The following is an 18369-nucleotide window of genomic DNA, read 5'->3' as shown; positions in this document are numbered from 1 at the left end:
AATGAGTTTTATCTTAGATCTGTCTGATTGTAGTGCCTCTCACAAATCACTTAATGGTTATAAATACATAGCAAAATTTGGAAGCAAAAAAAAGGTAAGAAAAAAACAAACCACCAGCAACAAATAGACCACCCAGGGCTGTCTGACTAGCATGGGTAGATGTAATTTGAAATGTTATTGCAGTTTTAAGACCAGCTCACCTTTCCACCCCTCCACTCCCACCACCCCCAAAAACCTACCTTGCAATGCTATCTGGAGATGGTTTCTATTAGGGCCATTTAAAAGCAGAGGAAAGGTATGCTATGCTGTGTGCGTTATCAACCTTGCATTGCATTAGAAAATATTAACTGTTTCCACAGACTAAGGCAACAACTTTGTCTGTAAAAATCTGCAAGAAATTTTGTGGAAACTTCGGTACTTTTCGGCTTCTGACTGCTTAAGTTGATTTACGTTGAGAAACTAATCTGGCTTGCTGTGCCAGTCAAAGTCAGCAACTTCAGTGGGTTTATTTGTGCAAACAGTGAGAAAGGTTCTGCGTTTGATACGAATGCTTTTAGCTTTCTGGTCCCCGAGAATTATTTTCTTACAGTTAATTACGCATCCTTAAAAATGTATACATCTGTATGCATATGTGGAGGGACAGATGGCCCTTGGGTTTGCAAACTGCTGAGCTTCTGTTTGCCTGTCAGTGCTTTTAGTGTTGGTTTGAGTCAGAGCAGCCTCCGAGATGTGAAGACAAACTTGGATTGGGAGACTTCTAAGCCAGGTCACGTAATAACGTAAGTTGAAGTATGTGCTACATACAGGCGCTGATTTCTGGAGCACCATTGCACCTCATTGTTCCCGTGTGCTGCTTTGCATGTCACTGCTGGGCTTGCTCACAGCAGTGTCCGGGACGTAGTTCGTTTGGGCAGAGCCTGGGATTTTCAGGAGCCAGCTCAGCAAGGACAGTCTTGTGAATGGGTTTATATGGAATAAAACATGGCAGATCTCCGAGGAGCCTGCCAACAGAGATGACAACAACAACAAAGTCACTGCTGAAAATAGGAAAGTTCGCGTTGCTATTTTGATGGGCGTTTTTTGCTTGGATCAGTGGGCAACAAGTTACTGTAATATTTTGGTGGTTACAGTCAGGTCACTCCAAAGCAGACGCAGCCAAGCATTTTTGGTAATATTGAGAACATGCTCCGAACTTTGCTACGGCAAACTTACTGTAAATCTGCAATGACCTCTTTTTGGGTGGTAGTTTCTTAGAATAAGTGGCAAGTCTGAACTGTACTGCGCACATGTGGTGTTATTTCATATGAAACAAAACAAAGGATGTCAGTGTCTAAAGCAGCCAAAATTATTTTTAACACTTTCCTCACTTCTGTAAAGCAAAACCAGACTGATTTACCAGTATCCTAACGGTGCCCTTTGCGAAGTGATCTGGAGAGAGAATAGCAAGTGCTTCAGTGGGCAATTTTGCAAGAAATGGCTGTGGACCCTGGGGTTTTGTTTTGTTCTGTGGCTTTTTTTTTAAACTTTCATGCCAGGCAATTAGTAGCTGGGCGGTGCTCTGAAAATCATGTTTGATCTCTGTTGAGAACATTACCTGTTTGCCCTTACCAGGGTATGTTTTTATTAATAATAGGAGTGTCGAGATTGTCCTGTATACACCTTCAGTACTTCGTGGCAAAAGCCCAAAAGCCAATATCTCATTGTGTTTAAAAGGATTTCTTTTCAATGTCATCTGACAGAATTGATCAATGAATTCATTTGCAATGGGAAAGCTAAGTCTAAAACATGTATTTAAAATATCTGCCTGAAAGTAGGGAGGAAATGAGAGTTGAGATAAATTGGTTAAACAAAGCCTTTGGGAAGTTCAGCTGCTAAGGCTTACATCTTGATATTGCACATAAGATTTATGAATTTTCAATTTGTTCTTTTTTTCCCAGTAGTGCGCAGTTTGACCTTCCCTAAAACATTTATTATTTTATATACCTGTATTATGTCAATTTTTTTCCACTTCTCCATAAATAAAACTGCTGTGATCTTTTAGACTTCTCTCATCTAGAATCTTCAGCAGGCTCCTAAGTAATTTTATTGCCTTTTGAACTTTTTCTGTTTCTGCTCTTTTCCTTTCAAGATAAGGCAGCCAGCATAGAACATGGTTCTCACTCATAGCACTGCAATAATTATATTATTATTGTCTATATCTTTTCTTAATGCAACCTGACATTTTGTTCATCTGCAAATGCCCCTTCCCAAAGCAATCAATCAAAACAACCACAAAAAACAGGTGATCCCTGTGCATTATGTGGCTGTTTTCAGAGAATCATCAAGAACTGTGGGTCAGTTCCTCAGTGCTGTGTACCAGAAGGCTATAAATTAATTATGTTAGTAGTTTAAACAGATAAAGGGATTTGACCTGTTTATTTCCTTCTATATTTTATGCTTTGATCATGGCTTTTTCGCTTAGCATACTTTTAGGACAGCCTTCCAGGTAAAAACATTTTTCTATAATTCACAATTTAAGTTTTTAATATACTGGTTGGGTCGCATTGCTCTTGCTGTCTTATGAGGAGATGACTCCCACGGTGTCATAAAGTAGACTATATTTAAATCATGGATTAAGTCAGGTATTTACACTGTTTGCATGCTCAGAACTATGTCCCTGTAATAATTTGAAAATATGTTTTTTTCCCCCATTTCAGTCGTGCTTTTAGAAGGGTTTTCTTTCCAGTGAGCACCATGAAGTTTGTCTCTGCTTTTCTGCTACACTTGGAGTAACAATTTCCAAATCTTTTGTTTACCATAATGTGTGAGCTAATGAAACTGCAGCCACCAAAATCTTCAAAATTAGCTACCAGGAGTGCGAAAGCATAAATTTCATCCAGCTGATAATTAGTAATTAAGGTCAAATTCTGCTACTGAATTCTGTCTTGAGTTGATAATGAATACCTCCTAAGTATTTAATTTGAATAAAACTTAATTTCTGGAAGTTCTTAAAACAGTCACAGTTTAATACACTTGGAAGCAATTACTAAATGGGATAAAACAAATGAAAACTAAAGTATTTAAACTGCCAAACCATAAACTTCATCTGAGTTGAGAGTATTGTGTTTTGTTTTTTTGTTTTGTTTTGTTTTTTGGCGGGGAGGTATTACATGAAGCACAAATCCAAAAGCTGAGTAGCTGACTACATAATAAATTGATTAATCCTGAGGCATACAATAAAAAGTTCAAATTTGGTTTGTGGTAATCAATTGTAACCACAGAAAATGAGAAACTGGACAGAAAGACTGCCAAAGGTGAGAAAGCAACAGGTTATCTGCTGTGAAAGTGTATTTTTGATTAATTTTTACTACCTGTAAGATAGTGTCTAATGTTTTTTTCATAAGGGAAAAGAAATAGAAAATCATGTGTTCAGTGTTTTCTTACTTCCTGTGATTCCTGCTAAGTAGAGGCCTCAAAGCATAAGCTGGTCTATGGTCTTCAGAGGAGGCAAAAAAGAAACAGAATTTCAGAGTATAATTTCTACAGTGCATACGCCATTTGTTGGCTTTATTTTACTTTACCGTTTTAACCATGCATGATTTTTGTCTCAGTTGTACTTCCTCTGGCTGGAAATGTGGAAAGTTTGAGTGGAAAGTTATTTTAGCTGAACTATTAAAAAAAAAAAAAAAAAAAGAAGACCATATGTGGGAGGCAGTGGGATTTGGCCAACCTCTTTTCAGTGGTTTGTGGGGACAGGACAAGGGGCAATGGACACAAAATGGATCACAGGAAGTGCCACACAAACATGCGAAAGAACTTCTTCATGGTGAGGTTGATGGAGCACTGGAACAGGCTGCCCAGGGAGGTTGTTGAGTCTCCTTCTCTGAAGATATTCAAGGCCCATCTGGACGCCTACCTGGGCAACCTGCTCTAGGGAACCTGCTTTGGGAGGGGGGTGGGACCTGATGGTCTCTGGAGGTCCAACCCCTACAATTCTGTGATTCTGTGACCATTTAAAAGCTTAATAGTTTTAGAAATTTGGGGTTGTTTCCTAAGGGATAAATTTTAGCGCTATTGAGAAAATGTCAAAACGGGCATATTAAAAAGAAAAACAAAGTATTTCCAGAATATTATAGTGGCTTTGAATTTTCATTGTTTCAGTCAAGTAGCACATTCTAATTTCTTTTCCCATTCACCATATTTTACAGAAGCCATTGTTTCAACAACAAAAATAATAATGTAAACGAGTTAAAAAGTCAGATGCAAGTCTTTCTACATGGCACAGGGCTAACAATTGCAAAACCTTCTTGTTGAAGAACAAAAACTATGTGAAGACTTGAAGTCCCTGGATGCACAATTGGGCGCAGGGCTCGCCAAGCTCCATCGTTTGCTTCCAGACACAGTGTGCTGTGGCTGCCTGCCACGTGTTCCTCACAGCCCCCTCATCTTCAGTCAGACAACGCAACATGGAGCTTGAGTGCTAAGTGATAAAAGGCAAAAACACACAGGGCGGTGTTCAGATTGCATCACATCGTCGTTTTGTGGGTGTCTAAGAAGCAGATAGTTAGTTATCTTCCTTAAACTTGCAATAGGTAAAGAAAATTTCCCCGGTGTACCCAGGAAAAGGAGGTGAGGAGAGCTAGGTTTGTTTCAGTTTAGATTTTACTTGGTTTTACGATTTTTTAAAAAAATTGCAGTGCTTTGTTGTTCCACGGGAATAGAACCTGCACTTCATTTGGGATGATTTATAAAGTGGTGAAAACAGTAAATAATGTGAATGGACCTATAGAGTTTTTGCTTTGTTTTTCAAAATACTGGTTAGCATATTAATAAAGCACTTAAATAGCTATGAAGTAATACTACCGTAATTTGCTTCCTATTCTTTATTTACTAAATGAAGCCTTCTTAGTTTCTTGTAATAAGTAGCTTTTTGTATAAAAATTAATGAACTAAATTTGCAGTGTCAGTGTTCCACTTTCTTTCCCCAAGAGCTTCTTTGTTGTTCAAGGGTATCTTGGAGATAACCAAAGAAGGAATGCCAACAAGATAGTTCAGCCTACTTCCTTTTATTTCTTGGAGAGAGAAGGAGAGAGAAAACTTCTTGTTTTTTCTTCGGATTTGGTGCTCCTTAGAATCTAGCGCGCACGGCAGATTTCTTTTACCACCACCAACGTATTCCCCTCAAGCCCCACAACCAAAAAACCCTCCAGGTTTCATGGGGCTTGGGGTGTCATGGTAGGGGACCTCTTGCTGTGTGGTGTGGGGCACTCTGCAAGACCAGCGTGCAATTTCTGCTTTCATGCGTGAGTGGTGATTTCATAACAACTTGTTTCTAATGGTTCCTGAAGGTAGTAAAATAAAAAAGCTGCAGCATTGTTTGTAATTTTAGGTTGTCCTGGTCTGCTGGAAATGTATTGGTGAACGCATGAACCATTTTTGTTTCCTTTCAGCACAAAACTCCTCCCTGATATGTCTGAATTCCTCTACGTGTGTCTGCCAAATTGCCCCCTTCTCCCCCAAGTAGCAGCTTGGGATGTGTCTGGTGAAGTTGGATGATTTAGACTAATCTGCCCACAGCTTCCCTTCTGATTTTCATTTTTCTTTGGTTAATTCCCTCTTCTTCCTCCTGCTTGACCTATATTTTTCCATTTGGAGCTGTTCTGCCCCTTGAAGCAGGTTGCTGAAGGAGCGCCTGAGGGCACTGCAGGTTGTGTCACTGCTCCCCGCAGGTCTGGGGGAGTTCCCATGCCTGGGCTTCCAGATCACCTCTGCTTTGCTACTGTCTGCATCCCCAAACCCAGGCACCCCATGCAGTGTTCCTGAACGGAATATCACATTTTCATCCTCAAAATTGCCATCTGCGGTCCAATTGTTTGCCCGGAGGAGCGAACATGAACTCCCCATGGCAAGTTTCTGTGGGTAAGCCTCTTAGAATGGCAAATACCATGTTTATGGCTAGAGCACACTGCTAACAAGAGAGCATCGTATCTTTGTGCCTTCACTTAGGTTTTGTGTTTCAGGTACAGGTGATCCTGCATCAGCTTGTAGCTTGACCAGCTTTCAAAGCATTTTGCTTTTTGCCAATCCAATATTTGTTGTTGTTTTTCCACTTTAAAGCTGCAGCTCATAACATTTCATGCAACATTTAAAGGAAAAAAAGGGACAAAAATAGAAGATTACTTTGGAAAGACAAACTTTAGAAGTCCACAGCTGAGCAAGATCTAGCGTAAGAAGTTAATTGTGGATTTTTTAGATGCTTTGTTTTTTCAGCAGTAAGACCCACTGATGTCATTCTGAGTGGACATAAGTTTGATTCATACGCTTCAGTGTGTAACATTAAGTCCTGTTAAACTCTTGGAAAAACAAGCAAGCAAAAAATTCGATATGTTAGTTTGAATAATGGAAAGCTTTAAGTTTGCATTTAATGCATAGTAGTACTAAAGAGGGCTTTTGAATTTGAAGGCGATTGTGATTCTGCAGCAATGTTCAAAGTGGATTTACCAAATAGCTTAGAATTTAAAGTTGAGGTGTTTTTTGGAGAAGCAGGTATTGACATGTCCTCAGAAAGCAACATTGAGGTTGGGCAGAAGAAAGGATGGAGCAGAGCCAACTGGATGTTGGTCTAGAAGAAGACCACAGGCTGTGTTAGAGCCAGCCCAGTTATAAGGAAGATGTATGGAGATGCTGGAGTTTGGTAAGGGATGGATGGGCAGTGCGGCGGGGAGACAAACCACAGGCATGTTCTTTGAGCTGTCTGGTGAAGGCACAAAGAAATTTGGAGTGGGTGGGTTTTAAAGAAGATAGAGTATTGAGTAAGCTCCCTCCACATGCTGCCCCCCCCCCCCAACCCCTCTTGTGCGTAAATTCATTGAGAGGCTGATACTTACATGTTTTGCAGTCTATACCTGTTCCGTAGCAGACAAATGCTGCCTGCCATTTTGTAGTTAATTTAAATGTGCATCTGTCAATTCTGGTTCTTCTGAGTGATCCAGGAAAGAGCACGAACAGTGAAGTGACAGCATTGCTGATTTGATGGAGTTACCCGTGGTAGTAAAGATGAAGTTGCAAAACGAAATGCAAAGCATTTAAAAATTAAATTAGGTTATAAAATGACAAATGAAATCCAGTGCAGATAAATGCAAAGTGATGTCCATAGCAAAGATATTCTAACTTTTCATTTAAATTGAGTTGCTATTTTACACTCAGGCATGAGATCTTGAGGTCATATATTTGTGTGGAGAAGTGAACTCTACTTGCTAGCTGTAAAAAAGCAAATAAAACATTGCTAATGTTTATGGCAGCTGTAGAGGAAAACATACCTGTCGCAGTACATGTCTGTGGTGTGCCTTCATCTTGAACAGTGGGATTCATTCTGACGTCTTGCTCCTAATTTTCTTTCCCTTCCTCACTTCTTCCTCCACCGTGGAGGTCATATGAAAGGCTTTTTTTTTTTTTTTTGAGCCTCATCAAATATATTTTGTTTTTGTTTTTTCTTCATAGCCACCGGTACTATTTATTTACTTAATATCTTATAATTATAACAACTTCAGAATCTAAAGTCCTCCTAAAGATCTAATCTTTTCCACCATTTCTATCAATCAAGGTTTCGGGATCTCAGTAAAGAGATCATTTTTAAGGTATGCTAAGCTTAAGAAAACTAAGGTGTTTTTAACAGGGTTGCTGGTGCTTCGGGCTCCCGAGTGCCGAGTTTATATATTTGCATGATTTCTGCCTTGTAAACTCAGTAGTGCTTGAGGAGCTCCAGAAATAGAAGTAGAAATTAAAGAGCAGTTTGACCCTTCAGAGAACTTGAAGAAAGTCTCTGAGCTATTGTTTCAGGTGATGAAACACAAGCTTTCTTGTTGCTCTGCTTGTTGAACCAGTTCTGTTCCTTGCTGAGTTTGGTAAGCACTCCCTCAGCAGCTGCAAAGCTGAGTACGAGGGCTTTTGGAGTACCAGAAAGCTTAATGGAAAATTGCTCCCTGTTTGGCTGGGGAGTGGCTGGCTCAACTAATTGTTTCTTTGGTATAGTCTGTGTTTGAGACAGTATAGAAATTAAAGAAATCTTTTGTGCCTCGTGTTATTTTTACATATGTTTCTGGTGAGTGGAAAATTTGAAGAAAAAAACACGCAGGGGTTTCACTGGCATTCATTTAATCTTTGTGTCAGGCTTTAAAAAAAAATAAAAGAATAAATGAAAAACACATTTTTTCTAGTTCTGGGGCACAAGATCAAAGGACAGTGAACCCACGGTGGGGGGGGAGAAAGGAGAGGGACCTGCCTCGGTACAGAAGGCCTGAAGATGCTCGTGGCAGCACCTTGGAAAGGTGGTGAGCTAAAGCAACTTGTTGTCAGCTTTAAAATTTTACTTTAACTTTTAACCCCAATACTGGGGTAGGTATAGAAAAAAACATAAAGCTGAAATGAAGCCTGGAACAGTAAATATCCTAGAGGCTCTTAAATAATTATTAAGCAGATTGCAGTGATAACAATCACCCTGTCCTAGGTGGATAGGTAGAATCTGGATGTGCAGAACAATGCACTAGACATCAGCATAGCAATGTTATAATTATTTTGCTAGATGACTGATTAGAAGTCATGCAAATGTAAATGCAATCAGTACTGTTTCTAGTTTGTTACAGAAGTGAAACAATGTGTAAGTGAATTATCTCCCTGGTCAGGGCTCATGTGTGTTGCAGAAGTAAAAGCGGGTGGAAAGATGTCCAGCACCAGCAAACCATTCCGAAGAGCTGCCAACCTCTGAATTCTTGGGCTAGACAGTTACTGAGGTGTCTCCTTTGTCCTATATCCTTCTGGAAGAAAATGACCATCCAAAAATCCTCCCAACCATGACCCTTGTGTGCTCAGCTTTTGATAAGTTTCAATGCTGCATAATAAAAAATGTCCCGAAAAGTTGGAAATTCCGCAATAGTGACTCAGCTTGGGTTCCTATGTGAAGTGTGTATGTAATTTATGCGCATACACCCTGTCAGTCTCATCAGGAGTCCTTGCTGTGCTTAAGTAATATGTATGTGATGGCAAGGATAGAGCTGTTTGTATACATAATTTATATATAACCTCTATATCGAGTGCTTTATTGTATGTATATACAGTATAGTTGACCATTGGTGATACTAATTTAATCTCCGATTTACAGATTGTATTTTCAAATATGCAAGCTTTTTTTTTTTCTGCTTGAAATGAAAAAGTAATAGGAGGATTTTTATCTTCTATTTTTAAGGGGGTTATGTAAAGAATCTGTCATCAGTTTTTCATTTTTTGATGCAAATAATTATATATGGCAGGGAATATGATGAGCATTCAATGTTAATATTAAAATGAAAATGTTTAAAATTTTCCTGAAAAACTGATGAAATAGGTCATCAGTGAAGGTTATAATGACTAGTAGAACACATTAAGATGTTTTAAATCTTATTCGAAATGTTTTATAAAAAAAAGTTTGTAGTTTTTAAAATGACAGCTGTCCCTGCAACTTCCCACTAGTTGCTAAGAGCATTAAACTGACATTTCCCAATTTTTAAGAGATCTTTATTTTCCCCTCTTTTACAGCTTCATGAGCAACCTTCAAACCCAGTACCATCTGACAAACTGGGATTTAATCGTTTCACCTTGCGTTTGTGGTGGGGTGGGATCAGCTTTTGCCTCATCTGATCTTTTCCTTTTAATCTTGAATGTTCCTCATTAAATGAGAAAAAAGAAACATTTGGGGTCAGAAGAATGGTTTTTAATTAAAAGTAGATTTAAATTTGAATGTCATATAGGTTTTGTGAAATGTCTTTTTGCTGCTGTTTGCCAGCCTCACAGGTTTTAATTTTGCAGCAGGAAGGCAGCGGTGGGAATTTGGGGCCGTCAAAGGAATCCTCAGCGCAACTGGTTTATCTTCTGCCAGCTCTTCCACCTACTCGCTCAGAGCTCATCCTTGCAGCCAGGACCGCTGCTGCCAGCCCTCCTTCCCACTCCAAGTGCAGGGCATGCTTCTCCTGCGTTGGCAGGTGCCTCTGAGAGGCATTAAAAACAGAGGGGCCTCCTGTTTTCTCCATCCCTTTTCCGTGTCCTTCATCCTACTGGCCTTGCCTGCAACAGTGTTCAATTTAGTGCGCTCTCTCTTTTTTTTCTCCCTTTTATAATCAGCTAGTTAAGGGAAGTTCTAGGGTTCATCTCAGTTAACATTTAGGAATCATCTCAGTTACCTTTTGGACTAAATGATGGCTGTGTTGCTGAGGGAAGTGCTTGTGGGTGTCCCTCCGTCATCCTGCTCTTGCAGAGAATCGGTCCAAGCTTGGTCCAACCATCAGCTCCCACACCCCTGGGTGAGCGTTAGGGACATGAAAACCTGAAGGCTTCCCTTTGGGGGAGGTGGGAAATTGCTCCAGTTGCAGCTGGGTTCTGGCTACTCCATGAAGCACCTGAGCTCTTCTTCACGCTCAGCACCTGTCTGCAAGGTTCATATTGTGCTGTTTTTTTTATTATTATTTTTATTTCATTATTGTTTTGTTAACCTGGTAGTATTCTAATGCTTTCAGAAGCAATGCTCATACAGTGAGATGCAAAGCACTGACATACTGGAGTTTTACTCTATTGGGTTCAATAGACAGAAGATGGAGATTTCCACACAGCACCTCAGCCTTGTGCCCCTTGTCTGTAAGTTCACCTCCCCAAAACACAAGCATCCCACCCAGCATTCTGTTTTCAATAACACTTCCCAATGCATGTAGTGAGATTGCATTACTGTACTTTAACTGAAGAATATTTTGTAACTGTGGTTTTCTTTTCTGCTAGTGATCTAGATGATCGATAGAAGAAAAAATAATTAAATTGATATCTTCCTTTGTGTCCACTGAAAAACATGAAAAGTGATCTTTAAAATTATCTTCAAATGCCTTATGATAAAGAAAGGTTGAGAATGGTTTTCTTCAGAAAGCCACAAGAAACACTGCTGTCATATGAAGCTGTTTTGCTGGAGGTATTTTTAGGATGACTCAGGAGTAAGGCCTGGGAGTTCTTCCTTTAACTAAAGTGAAGAAAAGCAGACATTTTCCTTCCAGATGTTTTGGTTAAAAAATTAAATACAAAAACCTAGCCTTTCAGGCAAAATAGAAATTTTTATTTTTTGAAGTTTTGATACAGTAGTCTAATTCTAGCAGATTTGTACCGTATTAAGTGCTAATCCTCCAGTTATCTGTAGAGAAGTATATGGATTTAAAAAAAAAAACACTTTTTTATAGAGAAGTTATAAATTTTCATCAAGAAGCCTTTTTACAGTGATACAGATGCATGTAAACATGTACAATGAAATGTATTGGGCATTTTGCTTAAGTTTAATGAGCATTTACCACCTCCCACCCTCCCATAAACTCTCCTGGTGACTTAGTGGGAGTTTTGTTTGTTTGTTTTTAAAAACAACAAAAGAAAACACACAAATGAAACAGAAAATGGAAGATTACATTTGCTGCAGTTTAAACTGCTGTCAGAAGTTACTGGTTTCATATTTTTCAAACCTCATGCTTTTCAGTATTTGGGCTTTCCTTTCCAAAAATCCTAACCCCTTTTTTTTTCTTAGCTGATCATATAAGTAAGGCCTTTAAAATTTCTCATGTGTAAAATGAAAATTCCTAGTGCACTTCTAATACATGTTAGCATGTTTATGTTTGTATATGTTGATGTCTTAAAAAAAAAAAAAAAAAAAGAAAAAACAAACAACCCAAGGTCTTTTAAAACTACATTCTGTTTGTGGTGTGTGCAGTTAAATCTGTGAGGTTATATCCTTGACGAATACCAAGAATAGAGAATGTAAAGTTGTTGAAAATTCTGGTTCATTTTTGCATTTATTTTTCATTCACCACAGCACTACCTTCTCAAACTAACTCTATTGGTGTCCACTTAATGATCTTCCACAGCAGGAGGCATGTAAAACAGCAAGCATCTTTTCCTGTGTGCAGATCTCCTTCCTCACATTCCTAGAAAGCACAGTTACATTGTATATTTAAACCCCCCAAGGAATTTGCTGATATTTCCATGCAGTGGACATCTTTTGGGAGAGCTGTACTGGACAATAGTGTGAAAAGCTTTAATACTTGAGTTTAAAAAAGAAGTCATCCCGTTGCTGCAAACACTAATAAAAATGCAGCTCTACTTGTTTGAATGGGTTATGATGGTGGTGGCAGGGGCAGGGCAATGCTCCTGAGCAAGTTGCATTCAGAGCTTGGGCACTTGGATTGCAATATTGCACAATCGGTGCAAAATAGTTGAAGTGTCTTGCTGCGGGGCAGTGGGCTGAATGCAGTCAGGACAGGCGGACAGCTGGAGGCTGGAGAGGGTAGTGGTGCTCGTTCTGTGCTGTAGTTCACAGGTGCCTGCAGCTACAGCCAGGCTTTCTTGGGAATTGCTGCATCTCACAGGTAGTCACAGACTTTTTTTTTTTTCCCTCTCTCTTGTACCCATGTTGTTTCGTTACATCTTATATATATTACTATTATGCTGTATTACCTGTGCTTTGTTTTTTTGTGGTATGCACCTGCTTCTGATAACCAAGAGTTGGTTCCATGATGTGCAAGGTGGTGTGTGGCATCGTTGGTCTCCTCTACTTGGTGGATGCACCACGATTTCCTTTTGTTATTGTTCGCCTCTAGCGAGCACTTAATGAGAAGTGTCCTGCCTTAAGCGAGAGTGTGTCTTCGCATGGTCATTGTTTGCTTCTAGATGTGTGCCACTCAGAAGGATGTGTGCTGGCAGTACTAGAATGTGTCTTACAAGAAGCCCACAGCCCAGCTAGGCACTGTTCTGTCATTGTATGAGCAATAAAAAGGGTGCTGTACCTGCAATGTACCAGAAATTTCCAGAAGTAATATTACTTTCTGTTATCCTAGTAAAAGTAAATAGTATTCTAGTGATACACAAATGTCTCCTTTGCAGAATTTCAGGTCAGGCAGTATCTTCAGTACTGTGAATTTAAAACTGAAAGGATGCTAAATCAAACTTAAGTGAGTATTAGATCAGATAATGTTATTTCCTGACATTATTTTGAATTAACAGTGGACTTCGCAGCTTTCAGTTCCTCCTAGGTTTTGCGAGATGATCTTTGTATAAGGTATTTTTGTTTAAGAAGAGTTTTCAGAGGTGTTTACTCTTAGAGAATCTATAATACAATTATGAAAGAAAGGTACATTATTTTAAATAATTTGCCTGAAAATGTTTCACCTAAGGCTAATTAAAAGAGACAAAAGGGAAGGAAATGACTAGATGATATAAATGCTCTGCTATTCAGCAAGTTATTTTTGGTATGCTTGTGAGTTTTCAGAAGAACGAAGGGAAGCCGCGTTTCGGTTTAGATTCAGTGAGTTGCTCACTCACCTCCATGGTCTTCCCTCCTTCTCTGCAGCGTTTTGGGGTAATCCACTCCTTCCTTTGAACCAACAGTGTTTTGGGGTAACCCGGTTCTTCCCTCGAGGCTAAAACCATCGTGAACCATTCTAGGAGGCAGCCATCAATGTAGCCTCTGGAATTGTAAAACACAGACCAGATTTAGCACTCATCCAGATTTAGCACTGGGCTGTGAAAAATGCCTCGATGCCCTAATGAGAAGGGGCAGCTACCTGGTAAGGATCATTACAAGGATGTCGTGCCCAATGAAGGTGCTAGCAGGTAGACCTCTGTTAGTACCTGTACTACATATATTATCAAAATTGGAAGTATCTGGTCTCGGTCAAGATTTAGCAACACAGTGCGGCAGCAGGGGCTTGCGAGGCATTGCCATGCATGATTACAACTGGGCAGACCTTGCCCAAATGGCCACCAAAGTCCCTTTCCTGGGGCTGTTCCCTCTCTGTTCAGGTCTTTGCTTGCTGTTTGGCAATCCACAGCCACTCCCTGAGTTACCAGAAGCAATATTCACATTTTGCTGTGCTCAAGGTCCTTGAAACTCTTCTGCACAGATACCTCTACAGGTAAAAAGACACGTATGCAATTGATGTTACTCACTGGGGAAAAAGATTTAAGGAGATTCAGGAAGTGTAAAAGATTTTCTGGCTGCATACAAAGCACATGGTTACCTAGTTATTATTTTTGTTATCTGTGATTCTTTGTTTGGGATTACAGTCTGACAGAGAAGCAGTTGGGAATTTCTGATAGAAACTCCGTTTTCTTATTTTTTTCTTTTTTTCTTTTTTTAATTTAAATGAGATAATTGAGTTTAGGAGATCAAGATACTTTATCTTTCTGGCAATTTAATGTTGCATATTTCCAAAATACATAAGTAATTTTTCTCTATATAATAGAATGATTGTGAATTTAAACACTTGAATTTATTTTACCATTTATGTGAAGTATGCAGGTAATTCTTTTAATAATGAAATTGCATTTGTCTGTGTGCTTGTTTATAAATATTTTGGTGACAAATCTTTCACATCCTCTCAAGAGCTAAACGCTGCCTCATATATTAGATATATTTCTAAACAGAGGGGATATGAATTTGATAGCCAGTCTGTGGTTTTGATTACTTGCTGCTTTTTGGTAAATCTGGGTTGATTCTTCAATGTTTACTTTTTCCTGTGTGTTCACATAGCTCATCCGGTATTGTGCAATTCTGTAAGTAGCTTATTCCATCACCTTTCTATAAAGAACTAATCTGTAGGAAAACAGTGTGAGATTGTTAGATGCATTTTTTTTCTAATAGCATTAGTGGCATGTGTTTATAAAAGATGCTTTGTTTTCTTTCTGTTAAAAAATGTCATTTACAACCCTTTCTCAATAATAATAATAAAAAGTATAGATGTATACAATATTTTATCAGTAGCTTAATCCAGAAAGCTGTCCAACAATGAAGACTTGAGGTGAGTGATTTAAAGTGAGCCTGTGTAACAGGGTCAGTGATGAGCTAGCAAAGGGTTGTTCTCCTTCTGAGTCACTTACGTTTTGTGGTTAGCAGCCAGTGAATCAGTACAGAAGAAGCTGCATATATAAAAAAAACTTTACTTTAAATACATATGTACGTCTTGCTAACCCCAGAGGAAAAAGGAAGACATTTGGCTTTTGAAGTTGTGGGGGTAGTCTTTCTCATCATCAGCTCAGTTCGGTCTAGCTCTGGAAGCCTGGTCAGTAACCATGCATGTGGGTCGGTCTGTTGTGCTCTTTGCATGCAGGAGAGAAATTACCCAGCATCGGTGAGAAAAGGAGCCAGGTGCTAGGTTTGAGAGGCAGAAACACAGGACTGGAGGAAGCTGAAGAGAATTCAGGCATAAATCATCTGAGAAGGGTCTGGTTCAGTTACAGTTCTTTAGTTCTACTGAGAATATAATGAAGTCTGAAATTGTTTTCCCAACTGTGAACAAATGATTCCAACATCCTTCAGTGGTTCAGCTCATAAATATTAGAAAAGTTGTTTAAAACCACTGATTTTGAGTCTGTTGAAGAAAGGACCATCTTCTAGAAACCGTGCATTGCCTCTGCACTGGTGAACAAAGAGGTGAAGCCTTTGCAGGCCCGTCTTCCTGCTCAGTATGGCAGCCAGGAAGCCTGGTATTTCCCAAACCGTACCAGTACAGTCAGAAAGGTTTAGGGTGATTGCAGTTCTGTTCTGTTCTTTCAATTTAATTTTACAAAAACTGCACCCCCTAAAAAATTTTCACGTGTATTTTGGGAAATGATCAAGGATGTCTGAAAGCCATGTTCCAAGCTCAGGTCTTGGTCAGTCAGGCCACGGTGCAGCGCAGGGCTTGGCCTGTCCTCATGCCACTGCTCCTTACCAACATGACCTCTTTTCCCTGATACACACCAAAGGACTGTTTCTACCAAAAAGAAATGTGCCTCGAGTTTTCGTTTGTTCCAGCTGCCCATTATCTTGCTTCTTGCTCTACATGTAAACAGGTATACACGGATTGAGGCTCACCCCCTCAGCCAGATCCGTGGTGCGACAGCAGTGGAAACGCAATTCCCTCTCTTGCACGCATGAGCTTGGGGGCAGCAGGCGTTGTGCTAACAGCAGAGCAAGCTTAAAGGCTTGAGGCTGCTTTTTGCTCCTACTATGTGAGTATGAATGATGGGTAGTTTTGCAGAGGAATTAGCGTGGGGCTACTGCTCATCCCCTGCTACTCCCTTGTGGCAGCGTTGGCTCCAACACTTCATGTATCAAATTCTATTTGCTGTTTGTATCGCCATGCTTAATGCTGCGTTGCCTTGTTCTAACAGCACTTTTCAAAAACGTATTAAAATACCCTGTTATGCACAATAATACCTATTCTGATGAATCCCATGACTGCATAAATTATTATTGATGGTATGAAGCTACAGTGGGATTAGCTGTTGACTGTAGATCTGATCCCATTGCTTTTCTCTCTGCAGTTCTGTGTAATTTAACATGTCAATAGCCTTGCCGGTAAAACATGATGAAATTTTATATGGCAGTATTACTTATAATGTGCTGCGTATTTACGTGTGAATGGTATTACTCCTCAATATAAACAGATAGCTCAAGACAGACTTCAGTAAATGATTTTCTCAAAACTTGCATTTTTTTTAATATATTTTAATAATGACTTCTCTTTCTTGCAGACAAAATTGAAGAAGCACAGAAACAACTTAATGGAACAGAAGACCAACAGAGAGGTAATAAACAAAACCAAAATGAAATAGCAAAAAGGAAAATTATGTTGCTATTGTATAGGCTGATGCAAAGCCTTCTGGCATCAGTGAAGAGACTCCACTGGGCCATGGGCATTGGATGAGGCTCAGGGAATGTGTATCTGCAGATCAGGCGCTGTGATCTGTAACACCCCAGTTTTGCTGAGACACAAATGCTTTGTTTTAATCACTTGAGTAGCTGCATTGACCTTGATAAGGCTGCTAAAGCTGTAGCAGTAGAGACTCTGCAAGTTATTGACTAAAGCCCTCTACTAACAGGTTGGTTCATAATATGATTTACCTAATCATTAATAACCATATTTGGTTTATGACAAGCAACATATGATGATTTCTAACAGATGCTGAAAGGAGATTGATCCTCACAGGCTATTTTAAGAAACAGATGACCTGTGACAGATTAATTCTGTGTGTTAGGGCTTAGAAAGCTAGTGGAAAGTCATTGTATTTCAAGGCTGGCTGACTGCTGGAGTACCTGTTAGGTTTTATGTGATAAAGCTTGTCTGTACATCCACAAAGGAGCACAGTGGGATGAGGGCTGGGCAGGGGACAACCCAAATAATCTCTGACCAGGCTATCCCCAGGCCCATCACAACACCATGAACCATCAGGACGAGCTCCACAAGTCACCTTTTGGACTAAGAGGGGTTGCTGCCTGGGTGTGGGACACATGAGGGGGTGCAAAGGAACAGCGTGGGGGCTCAAATCTGCATGTCCAGCCACATATATGTATGTATGTGGTGTATAGGTGTGCTCTGTGTGTGTGCACCTTCTGGGAATACATTTTAAGCTTCGCTGCTGGTTGGAGCTGGAGGCATGGAGCAGCAGCTTCACCTCCCTCAGGCTACTGGATCCAGCATGATGCATTTTCCTCTATCAGTGCCACATTTCACTGCTTTGTGTTGTTTTCTGTAGGCATTCACTGCTCTTACAGTGACATGTCCTTCTGACTTGTGACACATCTGTGAACAGCATTGTAAATTGTTGATGCTCTGTCCTGGAATCAAAGTTTATTACCTTTTGAAACAATGAATTTCCAAACTTTCTGAACATTATAGAGCGTAAGAAATACCCTACTGGATATCAGCAGGGTCCCTCTGTCCCAGCATTCTGCCTCCAGCATAGGCAATAGGACATACTGGTTAAGGACAGCACCTAAGCTTGTCCACTTTGTGCAGTCCATTCACCTTAGGCTGTCCACACACAATGGGATGTCTGCCTTATCCCTTTAGTATCTGGACATTTACGGACCTGTTACCATTATATTTTTCTTTCAGTGCTGTCTGCCTCTAGTATTCTTGGCAGCAAATGGCAGAAATTTGCTACCAGTTGCATTAAAAACACGTTATTTTACTTCTCCCCCGCCCCTCCCCCCCCATTTCCTGCTAGCTCTAACAGGTGTTCTCTGGTTCAAGCATTGTGCAATTTGTTAAATAGCAGTTCGATATTCACCTTACCCATTGCTTTTGTGATTTCATAAACCTTGTCCATATCCCACTCAGCTTTCTTTTCTCCAGACTCATGTTTGGGTTTTCTCAAGGGAAGGTTTCATAGAAGGTGTCTTGAGTGGGCACCAAGACTATGATATTGTTAGGTACCTGAAAAAAGTGAAGGAGAAAAAAAAACAAGTGGCTAGGTTGTAAAAGCAGCTCTTTAAACATTTACAGAGATTTTCCAACAAACTAGAACCTTTCCAACAAACTAGAACTTCTACTGAATAGTAGTGTGACATATTTT

The 18369-nt window shown here is 39.8% G+C and overlaps 1 protein-coding gene across 4 annotated transcripts in view; it reads left to right on the top strand.

Annotated features, from left to right (window-relative positions):
* The window catches only part of HIVEP1 (HIVEP zinc finger 1), a 118999-nt gene that overhangs the window by 49047 nt on the left and 51583 nt on the right, over window positions 1–18369 (top strand). For all 4 annotated transcript variants that reach the window (XM_050708695.1, XM_035552436.1, XM_050708694.1 and 1 more), the window contains exon 3: window positions 16546–16599. In XM_050708695.1, the coding sequence (XP_050564652.1) occupies window positions 16546–16599 (54 nt within the window). The remainder of the gene's footprint in view (window positions 1–16545; window positions 16600–18369) is intronic.

This window comes from Cygnus atratus, chromosome 2, assembly GCF_013377495.2.
Source record: "Cygnus atratus isolate AKBS03 ecotype Queensland, Australia chromosome 2, CAtr_DNAZoo_HiC_assembly, whole genome shotgun sequence".
NCBI lineage: Eukaryota > Metazoa > Chordata > Aves > Anseriformes > Anatidae > Cygnus > Cygnus atratus.
The sequence above is the reverse complement of the archived record's forward strand: the minus strand, read 5'-3'. Positions and strand labels throughout refer to the sequence as shown.